This window comes from Bemisia tabaci, chromosome 2 (assembly GCF_918797505.1).
Source record: "Bemisia tabaci chromosome 2, PGI_BMITA_v3".
Lineage (NCBI taxonomy): Eukaryota > Metazoa > Arthropoda > Insecta > Hemiptera > Aleyrodidae > Bemisia > Bemisia tabaci.
Genome location: NC_092794.1, coordinates 62558062 through 62577094, shown reverse-complemented (window position 1 = coordinate 62577094; position 19033 = coordinate 62558062). Strand labels below are relative to the sequence as shown.

The following is a 19033-nucleotide window of genomic DNA, read 5'->3' as shown; positions in this document are numbered from 1 at the left end:
AGAGGAAAAATCACAGAAATTTTCAAGACTGGATGTTAAGTAGTTTTTCATTTAAAAAATAAAGTATGACAGGAAGTCTGCGACGTCGCAAACGCGAGATACGTGGTTTGGTAGTTTCACCGTCGATATTCTTCAAGAGCATCCACCTCTTTATTCGGTCAAATATTCAATACAGAGGTAGAAATAAGTACATCGGAAAAGTTGCCATGACTGGATTACATTTTGCAACAAGGAACCACTATTTTTCGCCCATTTTAGAAACAATATAATATATGTCATTAGTTTCCCTGTGCAAATATGTGCATTTATGGGAGAGCCAGAGATAGTGGTTCCTTATTGCAAAATGTAATTCAACTGGAAGCTAAAAAATGACCGTCTTAATTGGCGCTTGGGATCACGATCTACTAATGTATCCATTATGTTCAGGGTTGACTTTCTTTACGTAAAGGGGTGCTTTTCCAAGTCGATTTTAATCTTAGGTTTTTTTTTTAGCTTTGTGAGCCCAAAATGGCAATCCCTTTGCTGTATTTGCTCTCTGTTATCTGTGCATGGAGAGTTTGACTGGAGAGGTGGTGGACTCATGTATAAAGTAGGGTATATCCTTTTTATTACGACCTCAACTTTGAGAAAGTATTTTGCGTTCGGGACCTCGCCTCAGAAAAAAACTATTGTCACCACCGTGTTTCATGCGAAATTTTACAGGGGACGTGAATTTGAATCGCAAATCTTGGTGCCGTGGAAGAACTCCAGAAAAGTTGCCACTTTCAGGCACATCTTATCTAATCTGGGCCGGATTAGCCGGGGTGCTGCAACACCCCGGGACCCTAACCCAACGGGCCCCCCGGGTAATTTTCTACTCTTTTCTTTATAATCACTATGTTTAGTTCTTTATCTCAGCAAGTAGTCCCACCAGATTCTCAAGATGCTCTTGAAGTTTAATAAACAGACTTAGAAAAGCTTGGAAAAGACTGGAATTTTGGATGTCATGGGGCCCTTACGTAAATTTTAGGATTTTTGGCGTCTAATGATTAGTGGGATTTGAAAGCCCCATACTGAGATGGGCTGGAGAAAAATCGCTCAAGAGGGACTGCTAAGGGCGAATAGGGGGAGGGTGGGGGGCCTGGCTTTCACAGAAATCTCCTTGGCCTCTACTAGGAGATGTGAAGGATTTTGCAAAGTAAATGCATGACATATCTTCTATGTTGGAAATTGGATCAATTTTTCTGTCGTAAGAGTAGCATAAAATTGCTCCTCGGGAAAATCAATTTTCCATAATTTTCCGGAGGAGGTCTCCTATACCCCCTTTTAAAGCTGGAAGAATTCCCCAAACCATCGTTTGGAGCGAAAATGGTCCTCCAGATATAAGCAGAGACAAGTTAGAAGTGAATGGCCTATTTTGATATGCAAAGGAAATCGCCCAGTGGGTCATCGCATCGACCATGGAATTGAGCCATTGCTATTGCAATCTCAACCTAAATCGCAAAAATTTGCCTTACAAAGTGCTCACCTCGATATTCATCTGTCACCATTTGGCGAATTTTATGCTCAACAAGTTGCCCATCAATCGTAATTATCCAAAAAGTAATGTTAACCTCCGAACTTAACTTGTGCCAGTCCCACTTGAGCCGATCATTTTCCAAATCACGAAAGCGCCGATCTTTATTTAGGTGGTAGGTATAAAGGGGTTGTTTTTCTTTGTATTCTCTGGTATAATCAATCAAGTCTGATTTTAAAACAGCCCTCTAAAAGGACATTCATTTTTTGGAATCCGAAGATTGTCAACAAAGCTAATAGAACGGGTTTTCTTGTATTTTTCGCATTCGCAATTTTGGCGGTTACGCGATTTGGAAAATAATCGGTCCATATTGTCTCTGGCCTTGAGGGTGGATTTAAGGAGGGCACCCGACAACACAGCCGAGTTTTTCAATGAGGAAGAGGGGTAGGGGGTGGGGGCTGGAGCAGTTGACCGAGTGTGATGCGAAAGCAAAGAGGTTTCACCCTCTTAACCCTATTACTCATTCGCTGCACGTCGCAACCTGATAATCCCACAGGGCTTTACATTCTGACTTGGAGAGGTATTTTAAATGATTTTAAGGAAGCGCTTTATTGCCATGATTAGGAGCGGGCAACGGGAGAAGGGACGAGTGCAGTTCGTGCAACGCGTATCTCCGCAGCTCCGCCATCAGTTATTAAACGCTCCTATACTGCCGTGCTAAGGAAGAACGCCGTATGAGCCTTCAGACGTTGCCAAGTTTCCTCCGATGAAAACCGAATTAACTGGGAAAATTGGAAATATAATTTTCCAAAATTTTCAGACACTTTTTTACGCAATTTAATCTAAAATATCTGAAAATTTCAAGGGAAAATATGTAAGAATGTCGTCAAAAATGCATGTTTTGTCGAGGGAAATTTGGCAACTCTCGAATGTTCATACGGCGTTCTTCCTTAGCACGGAAGTATACTAATCGCAATTCAGAGAGAGAGAGTGATCTTGGCAGCCGCCCATAAGTTATGTCAAGCACCTAGCGGGAAGGCTCTTGAATACCTATGTAGGGACAGTGGGATATTCTGCCGTGCTAAGGAAAACGCCGTATGAACATTCGAGAATTGCGAAATTTCCTTCGATAAAATGGTTATTATTGAGGAAAGCTATGGAAATTTCCCCTTGAAATTTTCAGGAATTTTAGGCGAAACTGCGAGCAAAATTATATGAAAAATTGGATGAAACATATTTACAAAATTACCCAAAAATTCTTGATTCACTGGAGGAAATTTGGCAGCGCCTAGAGGCCTCATACGACGTTTTTCCTTAGCACGGAAGTATTGAAAGATCAATTTCTGATTGGCTGAGGGTCGTGTGCAGTTGTTTCTCTGATGGCTCCTATCCCTATGAGGCCTTGCATGGATTACATTGTGATTAACGGAAAGATTAATCAAGGAATTATTATGATTTAAGAGAAGGATTAATCTTTGTGATTAGAGAATCCTAAATAAAGAATCATAAAAGCACAATTTTAAAGGACCTAGAACTAAAGTGAACGGTATTGAGTATATACCTTCAAAAAAAGATCATTGCAAAGGCTAACAATACATTTGAGGGGCTTGGAGAACAATTAGCTAAAACTGCATTATTTAAGAATCGGAAAGTATTCATCGCGGGGGAATCAAGACAGCTTCGTTGGAAAAGAAACACATTTTTAATTAACATTAAATAAAATTTACATTGGAGTTGTCCGATTTTCAAAACGTAGAAACTAAAAACGATTGGAGACACAGAATTGATTTATTAAAATGAGTTGTGGTTTAATGTAGTCTCCCGTTTAGATATAACATAAACTTATAAACTTGAATTATTAGTACCTATTATTGGAATAACAAATAATAAATTTAACACTTAGGTAATACTGCCGTTATTGACAGAGCATCCCACAAACTTGCGGGTCGAAGTTGGGAGCGCACCCACAAAGAGATTCAGTGGCGTGGTCGTGGCGTGAACTGCGATATATCGATTGTTATACCATTGAAACCTATGGAAAAGGATCGATAAACAGGGTGTTCGGTGTTCGCAGCGAACACCTTAATAATCGATTCTTTACCATAGGTTTAAATGTCATAACAATCGATACATCGCAATTCACGCCACACCACTGTGATTGTAACTGCAAACTAAAGCGCAGCTATGTATATCTTATTGAGGACGGAAATATTTTAGGATGATTAATTGGGAAAAAGGAGAAGACGAACCGATGAACGAGGAACATTACCCCTTGGCTATGCCGCAATTTTTTAAATCATGTTTGGGTTACGTATCAGACAAGAATGTACCACCAGACAAGGTACGATCATTCTGATGCAAGTTTCTCCTTCAAAATTTCACATTGAACACGGTTCGAGCAACGAAAATAACTGTTACCATCTCCAAAACAAAATTATAAAGGTTTTGCATAGCATTGGTTACGAAAAATTTGAATCTTCCGCTCTAATTAAAAACCAGTGTCTGCATGAATCAAATTGCGCAGTACAGCAGTTTTGGTAGGTTGCTAATAAGGTTTGCTCCTTTTCCACCCTTTGTTGTTAAAATTGTAAACAACATGCAAAAGCTGAGCCGATGCGCTGAGATCGAGTTTGCCGCAATTTCATACTTTAGGGCCAGCCCCGGTAACGTCTAGTGTGCGATTTGACTCAAGTAGATCATGTTTTTCTAATGAGCGGGATATCTGTATCGAAAAACTTTGAAATTTTATTTGGGAGTCACTTTCCGTTACTTACGTTTTCCGTTCCGTTCCGTTACGTTGTACAAATCGTGTTCTACGTAAACTTTGAGGAAAAAATACATTAAATTGCTCAAACTCGCTCCTTGTCTTGTGGTTCACTTTAACCTTAATCGTTCTATTAAATACGTGATTAAGAAAAATACGTTTAATGAAATGGCTTCCAGCATATCGATGATGAAACTGCAGGAACGTGTATTTAGGTTTGCGACGTTGCAAATTTTGGTTTAACGTCATCGCTTTTAATACTCTACGTGAAGAATATTTGGTGGAAATTTCAAAGAATGGAACTGGCTTGTTCCCGTTTGATAAATTGAAATGGGAGCAGAGATTTTAATAAACCGCAAATGAGATACGGGCTCCAGTAGTTTCACCGTCGATAGTGTAGAATTTTTCATTGTGTTTGATCGACCACAGAAATGTAACTCCTTAAATTTCAAAAAATGGACGTAAAAATTTAATCGCACCTGTGATTTACTTGAGTCCAAACTGTTTTCGGAAAAGCTCATCGTTCCTATGGAATACTTTGACAGTTACTTATTGTAAACAACTCCCTCAAGTTCTCAGTGACGTAGCTTGCTTTGCTATATATCGATCGATCTACAATTTAAAACAATGAAAAAGGATCGATAAACAGGGTGTATGCAACGAACACTTCAATAATCGATTCTTGACCATAGCCTCAAATGGTGAAATATCGATAATCGATCATTCACTCCTCGTCACAGTGCTACGGCCATAAGTGCTAGATAGAAAGAGCCAAAGGTGAACACAACATCCTAAGGAAACTGGATGTTCATGGAATGGCACATAAAAATTGGGGATGACAAAAAATATTACATTTATAAGGTACTCTCTAGGAATTAATTACAAATATGCATCATGCAAGTCAATCGAGCGCATAAGTGATGATTTCCGCAAGTTGGCAGCGCTAATTTTCCTCTGTTCAATTCCATTATAATTAATCAATTTTTGATAAGGAATTAGGCAAAATAATAGATATGGAGTGTTTCATTTTTATTTGAATGAGCAAAACCCTCTGTTGCCAACTTTTAAGAATCGTCACTAATCGAGCGTTTTATTTTTTCAACTGTCGATCCAAATTTTAACATGCTTACGGTGCTAACTTTTCTCTGATTCAACACTTAGATTTGTCCTTCTACAAGAAATTAAATCTAGACATGTTGATTTTTATTGCGCTGGATTCAATGATAGTTTACAAAAATAGTAAACCGTATCTTTGACATTATTTGTCCCGTTATTATCTAACATGTATAAAAAAACCTACGTTTCTGATCACAAACGTATCAATGATATTTTGTAGAAAAAAGATCTAACGTTTACGGTTCCAAAATTGATTGTTTTCCCCAGTGTTCTGAGGCACGTACTCTTTCTGCATGGTTCACAAATTTACCCTCTCAATTAAGCACCATTATTTTTGTGACTTTAAACCATTATGGTTCTCTTACATCGGTTAAGTATCAAAAATGTGAATCAAAGAGCGAACAGCATAAAGAATCTGCTCTTTAAGAAGTAGATTCATGATTTTTCTCTCTGAATTTCAGTGATAGGAAGTTTTAATGCTCTTAGAATATGAGATCTTAAAATTCAGTGAAAGGGATCTTATTTAGTTTGTCATATCATGCAAGTGGCAATTTCAAAGATATAAGGAAGGTCAACTTCAACACCATGATAGCTGAAAGGGAACATCGTATATTAGAGGATAGGTAACTAGTGTGCATAAAAAAGTTCAATGCCTTTTAATTTTTAATAACGCACAAAATAGCTCGAGAAAAGGAAAAATGAAATAATGACGTCCAGAAAAATTGAATCTTTGGCACGATCAATAGGGATGTCCTAGGATAGGATCTCCAGTTCTTAAACATGGACCTCTCTGCAAAACAGAAATGGATCCGTATTTGAATGAATATTTAATCGAGGAAGACTGGTCTAAACCACTTTCCAACACCTTTCACTCAGCGGCGTGGCGCGCTTTGCGATTCATCGATTGTTATGCCATTTAAACCTGCGGAAAAGGATCGATAAAAAGGGTGTTCGAGACGAACGCCTTAATAATCGATTCTTTACCATACCTTCAAATGGGGAAATATCGATAATCGATCGACGCCTCGCCACTGCTTTTACTGTTCTTATTTATTCAGCCTAATCCTAAGTTCTATCGCAGTTTTAAGTGAAATCTCCTTTCATTTTACATATTTCATCTACTATTTTAAAGAGCTTTCATTTTCAATGAAAAAAGCAGAGGCGTGATGTAAGATTGAAAAGGGGCCATAAGACCCTGAAACTCGGTAAAATTTCCTACAACCCCCCCCTCATCTCCCTCCATCTGTATCCTCACGTCAGGCATAAGCAAAATCGGTTTGAGGAAAAATAGGGGGAGAGGCCTAAACGGAAAACTTATATGCCCGCAAACAGCTGATTTGACGCTACTCCGCACTAGAATACAGTTACTCCTTCCTTAGATATTAAATGTCCAAAGAGTTGGCACAATACATTTTCACAAAAAATGAAGTAAAAATTCCAGCTATAGTAATACTATTCCAAGGCGTCATGTAACGGTGATATTTTTTACAGGATTAAAATCTCCTTTATGCATGGGAACTGAATTATAGCGTGTCTTAGCGGCGCACAGTGGAGCCAGCCTTTGGAGGACATTAAATTTTTGACAAAAATTGAAACATTTTACGTTTATCGCGTCACTATTTTAACTTCAAGATGCGTTTCTTACAGAAAATTCTACGACAAAACCAATGAAACTACTTTTAAAACATCAACATTTAATATTAATGAAGATATTAGCTTTAAAAGTTTTTAAATCATGCTCGACTTCTCTGATTGACCTGCTCCACTGTGCGGCGTGCCTAAATATGCGTATGAGAGGAATCTCGACCGATATATCGGATTCTTGTGAGAGATGCTTGTTTAAGGCTTACAACATTTGAAAATACTGTTTTAATTTACTAGGTACAACGAATGAAACTATCAGGAAAATGCAAGGTATGCATTTGAACATAATTCAATTTTATATGATACAAAATGTTTGACCTCACAGCTTATGACCTCGACAAGTGGGCATTGCAAGTGCATTTGACCCTTTTCACTCTTGTGTTCTTCTTTGTGCTTTTTCCTTTATCCAGATACCTCGCGATACCAAAATACCTGCTGATAAGTAAAAACGTAAACTGTCTAGACTTTTCTGATTGAAAAGTCTTGCTTATATTTATAAAATTAACGTAAAAAAATTATTCTTTCCCGACCGAAGCTAGGAGGATATAAGACGAAACCCCATTTTGAGCTCAACAAGTAGAAAAGATGCACATCAATCTTACATATTAATGGAAATGACACCAGAATTTCATGTCATTTGAAACTTCTTGTATCGATTGCTATATTAATTTGATTAGAAATGCATTTTGAACGCTTTCTGAATCATACTGTACAGATCCTGCTGGCTCAGTTTTAGATGATATGAATTTTCATAAAAATATTCAAGGAACATCCTAAAACCATAAACATAAGACTCTAGAGTTAGTTCATACCAATCAATTACATGCGAATTCTTCAATTCATTTTCGAATTTACATAACTAAGGCCTCGACATCTCGGTGCATTAAGTAAACTCTACACGCATGAACTTTTCTTCTTCAGATTTTATTTCGCACCTTTCAATAGATCACTCTCCAAATAAAAGCCTTTGTTGATATCACTAAATAAGATTGCTATGTGCCTGCCGTCGGTACACTTTTATGTTACACTGGACGTATGAACTATTCCTCTCCCAAAGATTCTCCGTGTCGCGAACTTCATCTCCAGTTGCAATTTCATGCAGGGAAGTTGTTGCTTGTAATGTCTTGCAGCTATATACTAAAACGTGGACGGTCAACGATATCATGATCCAGAGATCGATCAAGCGATTGAAACATCGGGGGATCGAACGAATTAGCAAAACGCACGGAGAATCACGTCGTATCAGACTCTTGAATCGAACATTTGAAGAGATCGTACTATCACATCGTCCTGAAAAATTCAAGATAAATTTTATGAGTATTCATGAGGCATTTTTGACAATTATATGAGAGTTACATGTTTTGGTGCAGAGAGAAAAACATTTTAATTCCAAAAAAAAGTAGGTAAAATCAATTTAATTAATGTTTACGCCAGCAAGTAATTAAAAGCAGTAAGTTAAAATGGAAAAATATGCAAATCTTCAAAATTCCATCCATTAGGTAAACTTTACGCAAGTGTTTGACAAAATACTTGATTTAAGTGTTCAGCTGGGACACAAGCATACGCACCATGGAGCATTGGAGCCTCCAATGCTACCGCAATATTTTAGAAAAACCATTTATCAAATTTAATTGAAAAAAAAATGAATGGGCACCTCAAATCAGCTGCATTTTTCAGCCATGATCATAGATTAAAGTATTCCATGCGATGATTCAACTATGTATAGTCAAGTAATCAATGCAGAGAGTGCAAACATTTCAAAATCATGAGTTGAAAAACGCTGACCCCGTGAGTTTAAATATTAGAGCCTAACACAGAGCGGAGCGGCGTGTTAGCAGCGCAGAACGTGCACTGGCGCCTACAAACCTAACCGGATACTTCACGCACTGCGCAACGCGTGAAGTATCCAGTTGGGTTTGTAGGCGCCTATGCGCTTGTCACGCTGTTTGTCTGCCGCGCCGCAACGCTTTAAGCAACTATTTCGCGTCAGAGGCGTTGCACAGTATCCTACAAGATTGAAGGCGCACGAAATAACTAGTTAAAGAGGACTTTTAATTTTGACTGCATCTGTTACTGAAAAATGTTTAATTTGGCATTGGAGCGTTTCCTAGGCTCCCGCTTCGGTTTTCATCTTATCATATCCGTACAGTGTACACATGAACATATCTTTTTATCTGCTCTTACAGTCTGATCATGAATGAAATGTGTTTAAGAATGAAGGTAGTAGTAGTATGCATTTATTTTTGAGGTGGTTCCTGTCATTTAAATGAGAGGAAAAAAATGTGGACATAACATGTCCACAATTTGGACAATTTTGGACATATTCATGGTTGGACATTAAATCATTAAATCATGTGGACTTAATAAAGACTGGACTTAACGTTTAGTGGACATAAATAGCGGTGGATATTTATTTAATGGACGAAAGGTAGATGGACCTAAAGTCCTGGAAGCCTATGGATGTACCTATTATTCTCAAAATAAATCAATAAAATTAATTTTTAACAATAATTTAGTGTCAAAGACGATGCAACTATTAATTGCTCGTAACTACAAACCTTTAAACAGGATTCAATAAATTCTTCTAAAGTAATCACACCATCTTGATTGATATCCAATTTTCTAAATACAGTATCGACATGCGTCCTTGCCTTCCTATCCACATCATGCTGCAACATTAAAAAAGAACAAGATTAGCGAATGTAGCTTCAGTTTGATATCCATGTTACCACCAAAAATCACAAAAAATCTTATTTTCCGCTATGGGTAATACAGTGCCGGATCTTTGAGCCAAACATTTCCTGAGTTTTCAAAATAGCGTTCAAACTAGCAGTTTATTACTTAAAACAAGTGACTGATGTTTGCTGGGGGGGGGGGGTTAAGTTCTGCATATCTCCCCCAATAAATCTAGCAAAATATTTTAGAAAAACCATTTATCAAATTTAATTGAAAAAAAAATTGAATGGGCACCTAAAATCAGCTGAATTTTTCAGCCATGATCACAGATTAAAGTATTCCATGCGATGGTTCAACTATGTATAGTCAAGTAATCAATGCAGAGAGTGCAAACATTTCAAAATCATGAGTTGAAAAACGCTGACTCCGCGAATTTAAATATTGGAGCCTAACACAGAGCGGAGCGACGTGTTAGCAGCGCAGAACGTGCACTGGCGCCTACAAACCTAACCGGATACTTCACGCATTGCGCAACGCGTGAAGTATCCTGTTAGGTTTGTAGGCGCCTATGCGCGTGTCACGCTGATCAAATTAGAGCAAAAAAGTTCCGAATGATACCTCCTCTCCTAATGGACCAGTGCTCCCATTTCCCGGAGCTGCGGAGCTTTTGAGATTTTCCTGAATTTTTCCCGAAACTTAGAATTTATAAAATATCCGGATCTTTTCATTTTCCGGAAATTTCTCGGACCTTTAGAAAAAATCTAAAAAGAATCCCGGAACCTTTGACGGTTATGGAGTGGGAAAAATTGGAGCAAAAAAGTTCCGAATCCCGTATCTTTTAACGGACATGGAATGGGGGCAAAAAAATGTCCCCCTCGCCGGTTCGAAGAGTCTGAATCCGCCTGCGTTTAAATGTGGCTTGAAATATGGAAATGAACTTACTTGGTGTTTTTTACCCATAAGCTCGTGGATGGCGACCACGATCTCGCCGAGTTCCGAGCGGGTTATACAGCCATCGCCGTTGATGTCGTACAACTTGAACGCCCATCGCAGCTTCTCGTAGGTCGATCCTCTGAGCAAAGTTGATAAGGTTAATAACAAGTCCTGCAACAGTTTAAAATTGCATCCTTTAATACCTCCCCGCAGTACCTCCAGGATCAATAGCGAGCAAAAAAGTGTACCGTTACACTACAATCTGCAGGCTTTGATAACTTTTTAACCTCTTTCCAACACCTGTTTGAGGGCTCTCTGTCATCAAAAGCGCCACTTGACTTGGTTTACTGACAGATCAGTTCAAATGACTTGATGCTCGTCTAACTAACAATGTAATCGGTTGAGGTAAAAGTTAAGTTCAAAGTTCAACGCTTGAGTACCTGTATAGCGAGAGTATTAGACAGGTGTGAAACTCCGAAAATCTATCAGGCCTTCACCGACGCCTCGCGAATAAAGTTTGGGCCGAAAAGGGCAGCCAATCTGCACTGGAAAAAAACACATTGGATCTAGAGTCCAGACTCTTAGAAACATCGACAAGAAAAAATACTCTTGATTCAATCAGATTTAAGCTTAAATCAAGAACCAAGCCCCTTAATTTGAGCGGATTTCCTTTTGATTAAAGCTTAAATCTGATTGAGTCAAGAGTCCTTTTTATTGTCAATGTTTTTAAGAGTCTGGACTCTAGATCCAATGTGTTTTTTTTTTTTTTTTTTTTTTTTTTTTTTTTTTTCCAGTGTGTGTGTTCAAATTTTGAGATGCATTATTACAACTATTTCTTATTGCGAGGTTTTTTCCTCGGCCTGCAAAATTGTTAGTTTGCAGATAAGTGGTATTGCCCCTTCGCCATCAATGAGGAAATCAAGTGGTTGAAGAATAAAAGAAAAAAAGTACTAATCAGTAAAATATACTGACGTATTCTTCATGAATGATTCTTTATTTTATCCATGTTACGTAAAATATGAATAGAAGGGAAAAACTGAATAAATGAAAATAATTAATAGGATATAGTGGTGGAAAATAGTAGAGGAACGCTTACTTTGAAGCTAATTGCCCCGCTACAGTTGACGTCAAACGCCTTGAACACATAGTGGGCATACATATTCGAGTCTGAAACAAAAAAAAACGATCAGCATTAGGAAAAAAGAAAAGAAAGAGATTTACGATCGGTGCGCTTGGATGAGAATTGACGCATCAATGAATTCTTCTCCGCGAGATGTTACAATACAAGTTGCCTGACCTTAGAACTGGTGTGTTTTTAAGTTTGAAGAAACTGCGTAAGCCCTGAACTACCACTTTTGCGGAGAGCTCCTGCGAAATTCCGGGCTTTGCCAAACTAGCAGCTTTCTATAAAATGTCGAGAAAAAAAAGACGATGCCTCAATGTTTTGTTTAAAATATCGTCACCTTCTGGTCAAAGTATCACAAGCGCTATGCGACGTTTTAAAAGAGCCTCGCCAAAAAGTGGTGTTTTTTAGCCCCTTTTTTTATACCCGAGTTGGTCAACGGGACAAAGCCCAAATGAAAGCCTATGGTAAGGCAAACTTCCACGCAAAGTTTCAACTTGAAGTGACCCCTCGTTTAGGCTGTTCAGCGTTGCCAATTTTCCAGTTTCATGTGCTAAAATCAAGGATATCGGACTATTAGTCCGGTGCATAAGTAGACTAGTACACCCGAGTTGGTCAACGGGACAAGACTCAAACGAAAGCTTATGGTAAGGCAAACTTCCAGGAAAAGTTTCAACTTGAAGTGAAACCTCGTTTAGGCTGTACAGCGTCGCCAATTTTTCATTTTTTTTATGCGCTATACTCACGAAATACTGAATCATCATGGTTCAACAGACTAGTATACCCGAGTTGGTCAACGAGACAAGGCTCAAACGAAAGCTTATGGTACGGCAAACTTCCAGGAAAAGTTTCAACTTGAAGTGAAACCTCGTTGGCCAGGATTCCTTGAGTATAGCGCATAAAAATGGAAAATTGGCAACGCTGTACAGCCTAAACGAGGTTTCACTTCAAGTTGAAACTTTTCCTGGAAGTTTGCCTTACCATAAGCTTTCGTTTGAGCCATTGTCTCGTTGACCAACTCGGGTCTACTAGTCTGTTGAACCATGATGATTCAGTATTTCGTGAGTATAGCGCATAAAATTGAAAAATTGGCGACGCTGTACAGCCTAAACGGGGGGTCACTTCAAGTAGAAACTTTGCATGGAAGTTTGCCGTACCATAAGCTTTTGTTTGAGCCTTGTCTCGTTGACCAACTCGGGTATACTAGTCTGTTGAACCATGATGATTCAGTATTTCGTGAGTATAACGCATAAAAATGAAAAATTGGCGACGCTGTACAGCCTAAACGAGGTTTCACTTCAAGTTGAAACTTTTCCTGGAAGTTTGCCTTACCATAAGCTTTTGTTTGAGCCTTGTCCTGTTGACCAACTCGGGTGTACTAGTCTACTTATGCACCGGACTAAGAGTCCGATATCCTTGATTTTAGCACATGAAACTGGAAAATTGGCAACGCTGTACAGCCTAAACGAGGGGTCACTTCAAGTTGAAACTTTGCATGGAAGTTTGCCTTACCATAAGCTTTCGTTTGAGCCTTGTCTCGTTGACCAACTCGGGTATAAAAAAAAGGGGCTAAACTTGGCGAGGCTCTTTCCGCCGCCATTTTATTTCTCTACAGAGAAATTGTTGGTTGAATCTGTTTGAAAATGTTGCTGAATTTTATAAGCAACACAATGAAATTTCAGTGTTTCCGGACCGCTTCGTTGAACAATTTCTCTATAAAAAATAAAATGGCGGCGGAAGTTGTGAAATATTGCATGGCGCCTGTGATACTTTGGCCGGAAGGTGACGAAACAATCCTGAAAAACCCGCTTAAGTTAGGGCTGCAATGCTACCGTGCTAAGGAAGAACGCTGTATGAACATTCGACAGTTGCCAAATTTCCTTCGATAAAATGTTTATTTTCGAAGACACTTATGCTCATTTTTCCTTGAAACTTTCAGACATTTCAGATTAAATTGCGTAAAACATTGTGTGAAAATTTTGGAAACAAATATGCACAATTTTCTCAGTAAATTCGATTTTTATTGGAGAAGATTTGGCAACGCCTGAAGGCTCATACGGCGTTTTTCCTTAGCCCGGCAGAATGATTGCAGGTATAATTTACAAATTTTTGGATACAAATTAGGGGTCCCCGTCCATAAAATGCGTACCGCTCTACGTGAACAGAGGGATCAAGTTTTGCATTAAAAAGATTGAGAGTTTCCGATCGAAAGTTTCAAGAAATTATATCGATTGGTCTTCCTGTGACAAAAACGAAACATAACAGGATTAGGCAACGTCTGATGCTGATGTTAAGTTGATTCTGTTTGAATGCACCCCATTATTAATGATTAAAAATAAATATAATAACTCTGAAGTAGTAAAATGCACGATCAACCAACACCATTTTCTCCCGTAACGACCCAACTTAAACTTAGGGCAGTATAAAGTTTACTCGATAAATTCCCATTCTTTATAGGAAGCTGCCATATTTCATGCAAAAGTAAAAGCTAATAGATTCCTTTCTCTTATAAACAACGTCGGCACACTCTTTACTTTAAATACACGGGATATTGTATTTTCATAGGAAGGATAAATACTAAACAACTTTCCCCTTGTCAAGTGACGTAGCCAGAGAAATTGTTTCACGGCGGTCTGATCCCCAGTTCTCCAGAATGAGTTTAAGTCTACCCAATGCAAAAAAGGGTTTCGGGTGGATTCCTCGGGAAAATTTTTGAAAGCCGGCCTCTTGTAGATGCATTTTAAGGCTGCGTGCATGCAAGTGTAGCCAAATGCCAACGGACGATTCAACCGTACTAATTATCCTCCAAAAAGATTTCAATTTTTTTCTCTTTTTCTCATTCCTTTATTCGATGAATAAAGACTTTATTCTGGAGACGCACAGATTTTTAGATACTTTATATTTTGTAGATTTTCTTTTCTTGCGGGGGAAGAGCAGCTGATACACGGAGGAAAATTTCGATCAGGTCAATAGATGTTCCAATTGATAATACGCGACGAGAATTCTCGTCGAATCTACAGGAAATCTCCTTGCTATACAAACGGTATTTCTGTTTGTTTTTAAAGAGACGTCCCTTCAAACAGATGTCCGATTCAAGGAGGGCCATGTCCACTCTGGCCCCTTAAGAGGTGCACCCGTTTGAATTTTTAATATAAATATAGTTATAAGCATCGTACTGATATCATCGAAAAAAGTGTCTCCGTAAATTGATTTAAATGTCACTTATACACGAACGCGATAAAACTAAACGATTTGATTCCAATTCATGTGTGCGTGAGTTATCATAAAGAACAACTTGCGTGTCATCGACAAAATTTATAATATCTATATTTGACAAGCTCCCTAGTCACCTGTGCGGCACACGACCTTTAAATGAATAAGTGAAACACTTGAACATGGTCACGATAGTGTAGGGAACCATGGTGAGATTCTTATGAAATACGCGGGAAGACGTGGCAACACTGCATTCTTCCAATGCACATAGCTACAGTGCGTGATCTTTACACGGTCTTTTCGGAATATGCAATTTTAGGAATGTTGAGGATGATTACTGCTTCGCGCACGGTGGGCTGGCTGGAAGAGAGAACTCTGTTGGCAACCGGAAGCATTCCATGGGACTCTCTCTAAAATGAGTCAGTTTCATTGGTCGTGAAAATTTCTTTTGAATGTTGAAATTTCTAAATTGACAAAAAATAATTAAGTCTGTTCAAAATGCCACGGTCCTCTCTCCGATACTGACCGAGACGGCGAGACTAAAAGGATGCATTTATTAGGGTTCATTTTGGAAAACGCAATTTTTTAGAGGGTCAATAACACTGTTACGTTCCTTAGTTTGGACGGTTGGAGGGTAATAATTCTTTGAGATAGAAACAAAAAGATATTCTTCAATAGTCTGCAAACACTTTTCAAAATGAGTTTAACTATTAGACATCATGAGAGAAAAAACGAGATATTCTCTTTTACGCAGCTAATTCAAAACTGTCAAGAATCGAGGTAAAGAGTTGGACAGTTTCACCATCATCGACATGCTCTCAGTGCCCTGCGGGCCGATTATTGAAATTTATAGACAAAGCTATAGAAAAACCAGACATAAGGAGTATAGAGCGATCCTATTGGTTGAAATGGTTGGTTCTTATAGACCAAGGGGGTAAATCATGGACTAACTATCGGGTCTCTCGTGGGTTGCTGTTAATTAGTCTATTACCTACGTCCTTTGTCCATCGCAACCAACCGCTTCCACCAATAGGATCCCTCCATATCCTTTTTGTCTTCTTTGTCTATTGCTTTGTCTATCAACTTCAATAATCAACCTACTGGTCTTCCATGTATCGCATGACGATACTCTCTCCTGTCCCAGAGGCGTCTTATATGAAAGCTAGCTGAATTCTGCTGTGCTAAGGAAAAACGCCACATGAACATCCGAGAGTTGCCAAATTTCCTCAGGTATAATGTTTATTTTTAAGGAAAGTTATCAATATTTTTCCTTGAAATTTTTACACTATTTGGATTACCTAAATTACGAACGAGATTCTCTGAAAAATCGGGAAAAAATGTTTATAAATATTCCTATGAATTCGTGATTTATCAAAGGAAATTTGGCAACGCCTAAAGGCTCATACGGCGTTCTTCCTTAGAACGGCAGAATTCTTAAACTAAGAACCATGTGATCTCGGTTCAATGAGAGGGATGGAATCCTACAAAGGCCCCACAATGATTTAAATGCCACGGTAAAAAATGTAACAAAAGATTATATGGAGGTAAGGTAGAACTTATCTTCACTTTTCTCAAAAGCATAGACTTATTTATGTTGCTTTGTACAATTTTTTAGTGCCAAATCATTGTAATTTCTTATAAGAATCTATCTCTTTTCTCTGTTTCTTCTCCTCAGCTTTCCCTATTGAAATTTGCTCGAGGTACACAAAAATGTCCTTTCCATGATGATGCGTTAAAGACTTACTAAAACCTCCCTTTAAATTAGAGTGAATCTTCTTTAAGCTGCACGACCATGCATGGAACGACCATGAGGACGACCTCACTAATCTGCCGGGCTAAGGAAAAACGCCGTATGAGAAAATTGTGAATGTCTGGTTCCAAAATTTGCATACAATGTTTTACGCAATTTAATCTAAAATTTCTGAAAGTTTCAGGAAAAAATATGCATAAATTTCCTCAAAAATAAACATTTTATCGAAGGAAATTTGGCAACTGTCGAATGTTCATACGGCGTTCTCCCTTAGCGCGGCAGTAATACCCTATTAACTTGAACCTGTTGTTGAGAATGGACTCGAGCAAATTGTAATGAGCCACTGAGCGACGTTATGGTCTTAGCGATTTCTGCAGCGAGTGCTTGGATTCGTTCCCGTTTCTATGAGTGACTGAATTCTGGCGGGCATTAACCTCTGTCGCGTTCATTTCGGAGCTTCGTAGACTCGTAGTAGTTGGTGTCCTATTCTCACTGAATAATCTTTTATAATGGTTGCTCATTGAGAAATCTACATTTTTCGTTATGTATCTGCCCTCAGTTCTCGCACACTTCTATACTTTTTGTTAAAGTTGTTTTGTTTTCCTGTTTTTCATGAGGATTTCGTCCACCCCTGAAAATGGAAAAAAGTGACATACTAATGGTGCTGAACCGAGCGGAGCAGAGCAACTGTACCAATCAAAATACTATGAAAATGAATTTTCATATTTATCAACTAAATGTTGATCCTTCAACTTTTTGGCCTTATACCATCGAAATTAATTATTAGGCAAAAATTCTTAAATTTTACAGAACTTTGAGATCGAAACCTTGATTTTCTTTCTTATTCCTACTACTTTCATACTTTATTTCTCGCTCATCCTTTAACATACACAAATTCAATTTTCTGTTTCTTGTTGCTCCTAAAATGTTTTGAATGTGTTGAATTCATGCATGAATTCAACACAGTACATGTACTACTACTGCTGAAATTGATTAATCAACCTTCAGAGCACGTTATACGGTTATACGGGGGCCTCATATGAGAGCCTTAGATAAAAGTCTATGTTTATCCTGAAAAGAAAATCAGACGTCAAATTGAAAAAAATAAAAGAAAAAGTCGAGTGTCAATACAGCCTAAGATAGGAAAAACTTCAACCGGCCTCGTTTTTCAACTTCCCTCCCAATAACGACACGTCAATGGTAGCATTAGCACAAAGCGGAGCATTGAGAATTCACGCTGCGCGCTAGAGCGGCTTCAATTTTGCAGATGCAACACGGACATCCATCAAGCACGAATAGTTGTATCTCTACGCCGTCATCAATGCGCGTACTTTCCTTTGCTCTATTAATTTTACAATAATGGCTACTTTTAATTTTACAATTATGGCAATCATTATTCTAACTATATTTTAAACTAATTTGGTTCCTGAAAAACTCCTTTCGACTCGATATTTTCAAATCCTTTCAAACTTCTTTTGATAATTAACGATCGATTAGATTCATTAGCTCCTTTTGAATTCTAATCAACTTCCATTCTCATCATCCTAAATGTTTTAACTTTACTTATTAGAAAATAGTATACTTGAAGAGGTTGGCAATTTTGTGACGATATCGGCTAATTGTTTCATCGTAATTGGGATAGGCTTGAGTTGCGGGATGACACACATAATATCCGGGACCCTAGGAAAGAAAGATGTAATAACACAGGAGTCTTTCATCAATCGTAACTATTGACGGGGCACTGAAAAAACAGTCAATGTCGTTAGAAAAACGCGGTGAGTGACATTTCGAGAGAGCACGTTTCTTCCATCTTGATCTCATCAATGATGCACACAGAGCAACCGAGGTAGATGCGGGCTTCAATGATTGATGAAACAAATAAATGAATAGTCAGCACTAACTCGATGAATGGCGCCCGCCATAGCGTTTTTAAAAAACGGTTATTTCCTTCAATTTGTAATATGGAAACGCAATTGAACCGTCGAGTAAACCTTTGAAGTAACAAGCTTCAAACACTAAATTTCATGATAAGTATATGTTACTCGATGAAATCGAACCTGCTAAACGAGACATTTCCGAAAATTTCTTTCGAAAACGGATCGCAGATACTTTCACTATAGAAAGTGCAGTCACCAGATTTTTGATGCCTTAAAATTGAGGTCTATTTATCAAACAGCAGTAGACAATGTGGTAAAATAATGCTAGGTCCACACTATTTTACGACGGGAAACAAGGCCAATATGCTCAACAAGTTTCAAGTTCAAAGTTCAAAGTTTCCCAGCAAAATAGTGTGGCACAAACGCGGAAAGCTGAATTGTC

The 19033-nt window shown here is 38.2% G+C and overlaps 1 protein-coding gene across 1 annotated transcript in view; it reads right to left on the bottom strand.

The window, feature by feature from the left end:
- Positions 1–3178: 3178 nt before the first annotated feature.
- LOC109039638 (Kv channel-interacting protein 4) overlaps positions 3179–19033 on the bottom strand; it is a 77968-nt gene continuing 62113 nt past the window's right edge. Inside the window, exons 3-6 of the mRNA XM_019055216.2 lie at positions 11725–11795; positions 10638–10799; positions 9578–9688; positions 3179–8309 (exon numbers count right to left, since the gene is read on the bottom strand). Of these exons, the coding sequence (XP_018910761.1) occupies positions 8262–8309; positions 9578–9688; positions 10638–10799; positions 11725–11795 (392 nt within the window). The 3' untranslated portion in view covers positions 3179–8261. The remainder of the gene's footprint in view (positions 8310–9577; positions 9689–10637; positions 10800–11724; positions 11796–19033) is intronic.